Raw genomic sequence first — 9,999 nt, forward strand, 5'->3', positions numbered from 1 at the left:
GCACTCCCTTTGATGAATAATAGACACAGAACTAAAAACAGCCCTCGCAATCTCAAGTGCTTAGAGCCCACTTAAGCAAAAGGTGGTAAAACTGCTGTCGTTTTCCTGCACTGAGTACTGAGGACTTCTACCAAGGGACACCACGGGGGTGCACGGGTTCATCTCACCCTTGAGGATTTCTATCCACCCCAAATAACTGCTGACAGAGGCAGTTTGAAGGCTGACTGTTGGCCCTGAGCTTTGGTCTGTGTTGGATGGAGCCTTCAGCTGCTCGGCATCACCGATGGGCCCCGCAGCTCTGCAGACCAAAGGCACTGCACTGTGAGTGTGGAGTGGCAGCTGTGCCCTGAGCGAGCTGCAGCGATCCCAGCTGGGTACCAGGGTGGCACTCAGCACTCATTAACTGCACTAACCCACGCACATATTTTTTCTCCTTTAATCCCAGCTTCTTGGTTTTCAGTGCTCTCTGTATAATCTCCGTCTTTCATCCATTCTTCTCGTTATCTGGGGTTTAGTCAAAACATACGTGGGGTTTGACACAGAGCTGCTATTTTTAATCTTTGCTTCACACAGATAATCAATTTCTGCTCGGTGCTGAGTGTCACTCGCACTGCTGGAAAACGGGATGTCATGCTAGAGAAAACACCCACGCTCCGGTGGCTCAAAGCCCCACATTTAGGTTTTCAGTGCTGAGATTCGTCCTTGTCCCTGGGGAGGGGATAATCAAACCATTGTGTGCACGTCACCGCCTCGAGAAGATTGGTCACACCAATGGGAAGTAGACACGCTGTGCAAGTGCAGATATTTCCCTTTCATCTACAGGAGGATTATAACTCCAAGAACAGCTGAAGCTGGCACAGGCGGCACCCCGGAATTAAAGCCGCCTTTATCGCTCCTTCTCCTTTTCAGCACTTCTCTTAATTACATGATAATAACCCACTGCAAAGTTGGTGTTCTCACAGAGCAAAGTGTGGAGGACCACTGCACGCCCGTGACCGCCCACAGGTGATGGCAGCAGCCAGGAGTGTGGGCTGGGGATGGCAGCACTGCTCGCTGTGTCTGCAGGCAGCCACGGGGGAACAGCTTTATTCTGAGTAACACAAACAAAGTCAACACAGAACAGCACTCCCAGATGTTCCTTAAATACTCCTTTTTTATTTTTTTGGTTTCTTTCTCATGGTCTCCAGTTTCACAGAACAATGACAGGCTTGCAGGAGTGACATGTAATTACTGCTGCTCTAATGGTGGGGGCACAGGGTGACATTGGACTGCTGGGGACAGACGTGGGGCAGAGGAACTCTCCAGAGCCCATCAGCGATTACAGCTTGACTGAGCAGAGCATGGCCCTGTCCCTGAGATCCTGACCTCACTTTTTCCTCCCTCCCTTTTTTCTACTTCTGTTGTTTTCCATCTCACTCATCTCTCAGCCCTGGGCTTCTCATTTTGCCCGTGGGTTTCTCAACAGTGCATTGATCATTTTTTTTCTGGCATTAAGGCTGCATACATCTGTGCACTTATTTAAACACCTTGCTCCATCAAGTACCTGATGCTTACAATGCATCATGCAAGAATGACCTCTGGGGCCCAGCAGCTCTGTTGTTACTGTGAAGTCATCATTCCCAGATGCAAACGCAGCGCCTTCAGCCTCTGATCTCTGCTTGCACAGCTGGGGCACAGGGAGGAGCATCCCGCAGTGCTGGCAGGGACCCAGGGCACAGGGTCATGGTTTTTCCTTTCATGCTGCTGTTTGTGTCTCCACGGGAGGGAGGGAGAAAGAAAAAAAATAAATAAAAAAAGATCAATCCTTCAATTTTCAGAACATTATGCGGAGACCAGTGCTGCAGGTGAGCCTGGGAGAAGGGGCTTTGGGTCTGTGTGGGTGCACAGGACCTGGTGCCACGGGCATCCCTGGTGGCTTTGCTTGCTCACCAGCACCACTGCTGCCAGTGGCAATGTCACTGCGTGTTCAATAAACGCTCTGCTTTGAGTTTTCACCTATTTTACATATTTTTAATGCAGCCATGCAAATACAATGGTGTATGTGGCGTTCTCACGACAGCTGTAATTAAAAGGACGGAATTTACGGCACACACATTTTGAAGACCCCGTGTTGGCTGCTGGGAGGATGGCAGTTCATTAAAACCAATAAAGCACGGTGGCATGAATGGCTCAATGCAAATCCTACAGCATATTCCGTTGCCATGGAAACAGTCTGCCCCGAAGCCAGGATGAGGGCAGCCACAGCATCAGCAATAACTGCAGAGATCTCAGAGGGAGCCCGGGCAGGGAGTGGGGGTCTCTGAGCCCGCCTGGTGCTGCAGGGCCCCTTTTCATTATTTTCTGCCATAAACCCACAGCAGTTAAAAATCAAGTTTCCTTCTGAGAGGTGGAATTTGGCACAAGAGAACAATAGGCACAAACCGAGGTGGTCTCCAGAGGAAATCATTCAGCAGCAGTAGGCTGTGTCTGCTGGGGGGGAGGGGACATCATATATGCATCCCCATCGGATGTGTGAGCAACGACTGCCCTGTGGGCACAACACAGCCAGGGGCTGGGTTTGGTCAGGGGCTCATTTGGCTGTAGAGTGCCTCTGAGAGTTAACATCTGGCCTTCCCTTCCCCTCTGTGCCCAAGCAGTGCCCTCGGACCCAGGTAGAAGATCTGGGACACCCACACTGCGCTGCCTTTGGTCTGGGCAAATCTCGAGCACTGTGGTCCACCTGGTTTCCTTAGCCCGAGGTGAGAGCTCTCAGCAGCAGAACAGAGCTGACAGTGCCATTAAAGCACTTATTCCCTACTGAGGATGCACGAAGCCCTTGGGATGGGTGACTGCCTGCAGGCCTCCCTCACGGCCCCAAACCTGACAGCATGGCCGGGAGGGATGTACGCGGGGTGATCAAAGTACTGAAACAACAGCAAGCTCTGCTGGCATCTGACACTGTCCAGGAAAGATTGGAAAGCTGCACTGCAAATGCAGCAGCTCAGGCTGTAAGCTCCGAATCCAAAGATTTGATTTTCAATCCCAGTTTTGCTTATTCCGTGCTGCAATGAGCAGAGGACCCACAGCAGCTGCTGCCACTTTATTTCCCTCTCACGCTCCCATCAACCCCCCCTGGATGCAGCATTCCCACCCCCCCCCGCGTGTGGGTCAGCCCCTGGTGGATGTTGCATGGGCAGAAACACCTCTGGGAGCTGAGAGCTGTGGTCTACCCATGCCAGGCTGCCATTAGGAGGGTGTCAGATGGAGTGGTTGTTCCCCTTCTTGCTGCAGTACAATGGCATCTTTGTCTCACGCTCCTCTGAGTTGCTCACTTTTAATTGTAGTTTCCTATTGAAGAATCATTCCACTCCATCGAGAGCTCTCATGAGCTGGAAAAGAGCAAGAAAAGAGGCAGAGGATGAGGCAGAAAAGGCTCGAGGATGAGACAGAGGAAGGAATTAGCCACGGGAGATCTTTCTTTCTCCATCCTCACTTTAACTTCTCAATTTACTTTATCAGATTGCCTTCCAAAGGGAAGTATTTTTTGAGAGGAGAGAGATGAAAAGGATTATTACTTACACAGAGTCTTCTTTAAAGAGATAAAATATTTGGCAATTAAGGAGCGAGGAGCTGCAGAGTCGAGGAGAGGAGGGACGTGAGGACACAGCAGAGTATCTCAAAACCCCCCTCCCCCACCACCACAGTGGGGTAATGTCACTGCCCAATGCTGCCCACACAGAGCTGGGGGCTGTGGGTGCCACGAGCAGAGGGACCCTCGTACGGATTGGGTTCAATTTCTGCCTGAGCAATGCTGTTCTGCAGCAGAGGTTTTTCTGAGGATTAATTTATTGATGCTCCTTGAAGCACTCTGGAGACGTGGAGCTCCAGGTAAGTGCTGCGTTTTGTAAGCCACTCAGGCACTGTGGATATTTCTTCATTTTGCCTCTCATTCCCAAAGTGTTTGTACAAACCCACCTCAACACACATGCACTTAGGGATTTGATTTAGTAGTTGGGTAGGGATAGTGATAGGAGGATGGTTGGACTAGATGATCTTGTAGGTCCTTTCCAACCTTATGAACCTATGAACCTACGAGCCTGGGAGAGTGCTACAGTGTGGAATTTGTGGCTATAGCACAGCCACCAAAGCAGAGAGAAAGCCCCATCCTCCCACATGGGCCCTGCAGGACCACTGTGCCTGGTTACCTGGTGTTTCCTGCTGTAGAGCCATCAGCTTTCATTCAAGCTAGAGAAATGGTTAAGACAGAGCCACAGAGTCATTAAGGCTGAAGAAGGCCTCCAGGATCACCCAGTCCAACCACCAGCACCAGCCCTCCATGCCCCGTCGTTATTTACATCTGTACAACTTCAGAAAACTGCATTTGTGGCTGTAGTTATTGATTGTGAAAAGGGCTATAAACGAACCTGACAGTCACACTTGGCTGATTTCTGTGCTTGACTTGCACTGCGCTGAACTTTCTGCACCATCCAGTTACAGTCCTTCTGAGTGTGTATTTGAACGTTTTTTTTTCTGAAGGAACCAGAAGATATTTAATTAAGATACTGAAGAGTTTGGTGTAGGCATCAGGTCAGCTCTGAGGGGCAGCACAGGACCACGTAGGGGAACCTCAGGGCCGGGCCCACCCCAACTGCAGCCCCATAGGAGTGACCCTCCATGGTGAGAGCAGCTCCAGGCTTTGCACAGTGTTTATCTCCAGAGCTGATTTCTGTTGTGGACAAAGTTCCGTGATGCACACACATCCCGTATTCAACCTCTGCATCCTCAGGCATGTGGAGGAACTGAGACAAGAATGAGCCACACTGTGGCTGTGAAGGACTGGTGGCATCTACGGACCAACCCTCCATCCCCCAGGGGTGAGGTACACATGGAAGTGCATGGGGAGCTGCTATTGTGCAGCTTCCAGCCAGAGCTGCCAGACCACATCCCCATACCCAGGGCTCTCCTGGGACTGTGCCCCCCCCTTCCCCCCCCAGTGTGTGCTGGCTGTAGCCCCTGGCTGCCCCCATGCCCTCAGTCTCAGGCACTGCCATGTGGGACGCATCGCCCCGCGGCAGGGATGGGGCTCAGGGAACGGGGCCTTACAGAAAGCATCTGCCAAAGGGAAGACAACTGTGCATTGTTAGATGTGAAACTCAGAAAATGAGGAACATGTGGCGCCTGCTGGCTGGAGGCCTCGCCAGCGTGTGAGCAGAACCTCCACTTGTCCTTTTGGATTAAGGGATTGCGCTGTTTGCTTGCGGCTTTGTTCATGGCAGGCCCCGGCCAGGCCCAGAGGTGCTCTCACTGCAGCAGGAGCTGCCCAACTCCAGCCCAACCTCTGCTCGGAGCCCTGCCCAGGGCCCACAGCCCAGACCCCACACTCACAGCTCCAGGCACCCTCCAGGAAAGGCATTTTGGGGCTGCTGAGGGCAGCGTGGGGTTTGCCGCTCCAGCCCCCAGTGCCCCACACTCCCCCCAAGCAGGCGGCTGCAGCGTGCTGCATAGCATTTATTCATTGCATCACAGAGTAGAAAACCTCATTCCATCAGTCCAGGCTTTTGCTGCAGGGGCCCCCGGCAGGGGCCCCTCAGACCTCCAGCTTCTTCTTCATCTCCATGCGGTAGATGATCTGATAGCCGTCGTCCCAGGCGTAGACCTGCCTCTCTCGGGGGCTGTACTTCATGCTGGAATGGGAACCGTAGCGCTTGGGGAAGTACACGAGCGAGGCCTCCTCGGGGGTCAGCGTCCCACTGACGTCGAAGACGCACTGCACGCGGGAGCGGCTGGGCAGGCGCGTGTTGTAGGCCACGTGCAGGGCCCCGCACACCACGAAGGCGCCCTCGGCGTTCTCCCGCGGGCACGGCGTGTCCCACATCTGCTCGATGTCCAGCGAGTCGGGGTCCAGCTTGGCTAGGCAGATGTTCTTCTCGTTCTCCTTGGTGGCGTAGATGGCCCAGAGCCCCTCCTCATCGGCCGCCAGCTCGATGTAGGTGAAGGGGGAGAGCCCGAAGACGGGGATCTGCTCCTCGGCCGGGAACACCGAGCTGTCCACCACCGTCTTGTTGGCCAGGTCGAACTTGATCACCTGGAAGGGGCCCTGCTGGCGGATGTAGTAGAGGTACCCGCCGTAGACCAGGTGCCCCGTGCCCACCCAGGGGTAGGGCAGCTTGATGCGGGCGGCGCGGCGCGTGGCCGAGAAGAGCGTGAACTCCCGCATGCGGGGGAAGACGAACACCGTGTCGTTGGCGGTGCCGTCGAAGACGTAGATCTTCTCAGAGCTCCCCGCAGCATCCTTGGTCCAGAGCCCCGCGGAGCTGCCGAAGCGCTTCAGGATCTTCATGGCTCTGACGCTCGCAATGGTGTCACTGCAGTCTGCAAATAGGGGGCAGCGGTCAGAGCCCGAGGGCCGCTCCCGCCCCGGTGGCACCGCGGTGGGTCCCTGTCCCACCCAGCCCCGCGCAGGTCCCTGGAGATGCTCCGCACCGCCCACGGTCAGCATCTCTGCCGTCCCCAATGGCACACAGAGGCCCCTACAGGGAGACCCTCCCCCAGCCGTGCCCCGGACCCAGGGCTCTGCCCGGGATGCAGCCGCAGGGAAGCAGCACCACGCGGGGCAGGCTGGGGCAGCCCTCACCCGTCAGCTTGGTGTACTTCTCGTTCTTCCTCTGCTTGGCCGTGGCCGCCTGCTTCTCCATCAGCACCTCGTCCACCTCCACGCAGGGCGGCGCGGGGTTCTGCGTCTCCAGGTAGTCCACCTCGCGCTCCAGGCGGTCCACGCGCGCCGCCGCACCCTCCGCCTCTGCCCGCAGCGCCTCGCGCTCCTTCTCCGCCGTCTCCAACATGCCCAGCACCTGGTTCTTGAAGTCCCGCAGCTCCGTGGAGTAGCGGCTGCTCTGATCGTGCCACTGCGCGATCCTCTCCTGGGGCGGCCGAGGGGTCACGGAGGGCTCTGCGTGGCGGACCCCGCAGCCCCGTCCCACCCCGTCCCACCCCGTCCCGTCCCGTCCCGTCCCGTCCCGTCCCGCCGCACCTCCAGCAGCGCCAGGCGCCGCTCCACGTACTCCATGAAGTGCTGCTGCTGTGCGCGCGGGGCCGCGGCGAGGAGCGGCAGGAGGAGCAGGCAGCGCCAGGGCCCCATGGCCGCCCGACAGTGCGGCCGCGCGGAAGCGGCTCAGCGCTCAGGAATGCTCGCAGCCCTTATTGGATCCAGATGGGACGAGGGGAGAGAGGCGACCGCCGCTCCGGGAGGACGGCCCCGGGCGCTTTAACTCCGCCGGCTCCGCTCGGGCTCCCCCAGGCGCCCGCGGAGCTGCGGGGCTCCAAGAGAGACAGCGACCAAAGGGGATGGAGTACAGAAAATTAACCCTTTTTATTGATGCATTGCAATTGTTCTACATTTTTACCGTATTATGTAGAAAATACTTAAAATACAAGCTACTTTGTAAAACCAAAGACGAACATTGAATCCAAAGATAAACTATGTTTTCACAATGGACCCTTTTCCCATATAGTTAGTATTAAATTCTTTAAATATCTATTTCTTTTGTTAAAATGATTTTTACATACCCCCCTAAGTACATCAGCAATACAAACATAGATCAGTAATCGTCAGGACTACCTGCACCTAGCGGCTTGTAAAAAGGAAGAGCACAACCAGAAAAGAAAGGGAAATCGTACACAGTTAACTAGCATATCAAATACATTTAGTAAAGTAGGGATTCCATTGCAATATCAAGGATCCAAGCAGAAATACTAACGTTACATATAATGTACTGCTACATGTAGTGAGATAGATATATTTCAAGCTGAATCTGAAATCACACGTTATATAAAGTTTAGCAACAAACGACCATGTGGACATGCGGCACCATTCAGAACTTGAAATTAAGGAAGAAAGAAAAAGAGAAAGCAGGGCTGTGCCAATCCTGTCACTTAGAAGCAATTGAGCTTAATGTACTAAAAGAAATCGCTGAGTCGGAGGTTAATTAGCACATCCCGTCAATTAGGGGCGAAGCAGGGGAGCCTGGGCAGTGGGCCGTGGCTGCAGGTCGCCCACAGGAACAGCTCTGACTGCAGCTCACGGATCACACGCAGGGATCCGGATGGGACTGAGCTTCAAAGGTGAATCCCAGAACGGTTTGCAAAGGAAATCAAAGGGGGACTCCCAATTTCGTTCCAGAGATAGCACGTTTATTTAGAAAATGCACGGAGCCGCTCCGAACCAGCTGCTCGTGGGAAAGGTGATGTGCACGGCAGGAAGGATGCAGCTCCTCGTGGGGCACACGGCGATGGGAAGCTCTCCTGCCCCACCACACTGCTCCTCAGGGACACAGCTCGATGGACAGGAGCACGTCCCATCCTTCCCACGTCGCTCCCATCTCCTCCTCTCTGTTCCAACGCTTTTGGAAACGCGGACAATGCGAGAGCATTGTGAGCACATCTGAGAGCTTTCGTGTTTCACCGGGGGGGATCGGAGGGGGGGGGTCTCATCCCAACTGCCAGCACGTTTCAGTACCGGTGTTTTATTTTTTTTCCCCCAATTTGGACTTCGTATGTAACGTTTTCCTATTTACGTACAGGACATAAAGCTTTCCTGACACGCAGGAACTGGAACTTTTGCCTTTGATGGAAAGGCACAACTCTGTACCCGAGAGGTATCGGAAGGTAAGTACTGCAAACAAGCAACGTAATATGGAAACAGGAAGAAAGTGCTTAACGGCAACAAAGCGTCGTTGACACCAACGATGTAGAACAGCACGGCCAGTGGGGTATCCTCACACCTACACAAGTGCTCTGACTGGAAACACACCGAGCAACATCACTACTGCTACCGCCCCGCTCCGAGTCCTGGAGCCCTGTGCTGACAGAGGCACCAACCCTCAGCGTTCCAGCTCAGCCCACGCTCCCTTCTCTATCCGTGAGGAATTTCAGAGGTGAACTCTCACGTACTGCCACAGAACCGGACCGCCCTCCACCGGGCCGGGCTATGAACTGGGATTCAAGGTCAGCAAAACCTCTTATTGCTGCAACGCTGCCGCCCGGGCAGCACGCTGCCCCGCGTCCTGGAGGTGAGAGAGCTCCCAGCACGAGGGACCCAAGGGAACCAAGCGTACTTGTATTTCCTCCTGACACTAGCTAGCATACAGCTGACACCTTCCCAACAACTCCACATTAGCAGCAGCATTAGGAAACTTCTTAATGGTATTATGTGCTTTACAGCAGGCTCTCTTTGGTATAAATATCCTATCACCAAGCTAGCAATATTGTACAGGAAATGTCTACTATTAACGTGGGGGAAGGTAACGCCACACTAATCTAAGAAAAAGTGATTGCACATATTTAATCACTTCTGCAATATCAGACTAAACATTCCAATGCATTCCCAGCACTACCCTATTCGAAATGCACCGACAGACATCTAACAGTACATGTGCCATTTCCAGGAAAAGCTGTAAGGGGACATTGCTTCACTCCAAACAAAAACGTTGCTTCTTATGACAGCATTAAAACTGAGGACAATGCACCTATGCAACAAACTGCTGTTCTTGCTGTGGGAAGCATAGAGAATTGCTTCAATTCAACGGGGGCTTGCTGGTCCCTCATAAGGCAAGCTCACTGTAAACTCTATTCACACTACATCATCATTTAAGGCACTACAATAAGGGGACACACCAAACAACTCTTCATCACACATACCTGTGCAAAACAAATCAGAAAGAATCCTTTTCTCTCGTGAAGCTCTACTCCTCTCTCAGTGCTACAGTGATGAGCTCTAACCATTGCATTATATCACATACATTCCAACATGAATCAATTCATTTTGGTTTAAATACAAAGGATACATCAAACTCCATCCCCGGGGATGTTGTAAGAATTGGACAAACACTAAGTACAGAGTTCAAGTATCATCACTACACATTTTGATTACAAAGACAGAACGTTTGGGGTTAGCAGGAAGTTTTGCCTGTTATGTTTTTCTAATCAATATGTACATATTTCATTTTCTGTAAAATATTAAAA

At 53.2% G+C, this 9,999-nt stretch overlaps 1 protein-coding gene across 1 annotated transcript; it reads right to left on the reverse strand.

The window, feature by feature from the left end:
• Positions 1-5,481: 5,481 nt before the first annotated feature.
• OLFML3 (olfactomedin like 3) lies at positions 5,482-7,210 on the reverse strand. Its single transcript, XM_065740194.1, has 3 exons — positions 7,010-7,210; positions 6,614-6,899; positions 5,482-6,351 (listed from the first exon to the last, which is right to left on the reverse strand). Exons 1-3 carry the CDS (start codon positions 7,115-7,117, stop codon positions 5,567-5,569), a joined length of 1,179 nt encoding a protein of 392 aa, XP_065596266.1. The 5' UTR covers positions 7,118-7,210; the 3' UTR covers positions 5,482-5,566.
• Between the last annotated feature and the right edge of the window lie 2,789 nt (positions 7,211-9,999).

The sequence above is a fragment of the Cyrtonyx montezumae genome, unplaced genomic scaffold (assembly GCF_038088225.1).
Source record: "Cyrtonyx montezumae isolate F1298 unplaced genomic scaffold, pur_monq_1.0 scaffold_26, whole genome shotgun sequence".
Taxonomy (NCBI): domain Eukaryota; kingdom Metazoa; phylum Chordata; class Aves; order Galliformes; family Odontophoridae; genus Cyrtonyx; species Cyrtonyx montezumae.

Bases quoted from the DNA above. Each gene is read 5' to 3' on its own strand.
- OLFML3 (XM_065740194.1), bottom strand. From the start codon at position 7,117: ATGGGGCCCTGGCGCTGCCTGCTCCTCCTGCCGCTCCTCGCCGCGGCC. The intron at 6,900-7,009 runs GTGCGGCGGGAC...CGGCCGCCCCAG, and splicing joins GGCGCCTGGCGCTGCTGGAG to GAGAGGATCGCGCAGTGGCA. The intron at 6,352-6,613 runs GTGAGGGCTGCC...CCCTATTTGCAG, and splicing joins GAAGTACACCAAGCTGACGG to ACTGCAGTGACACCATTGCG.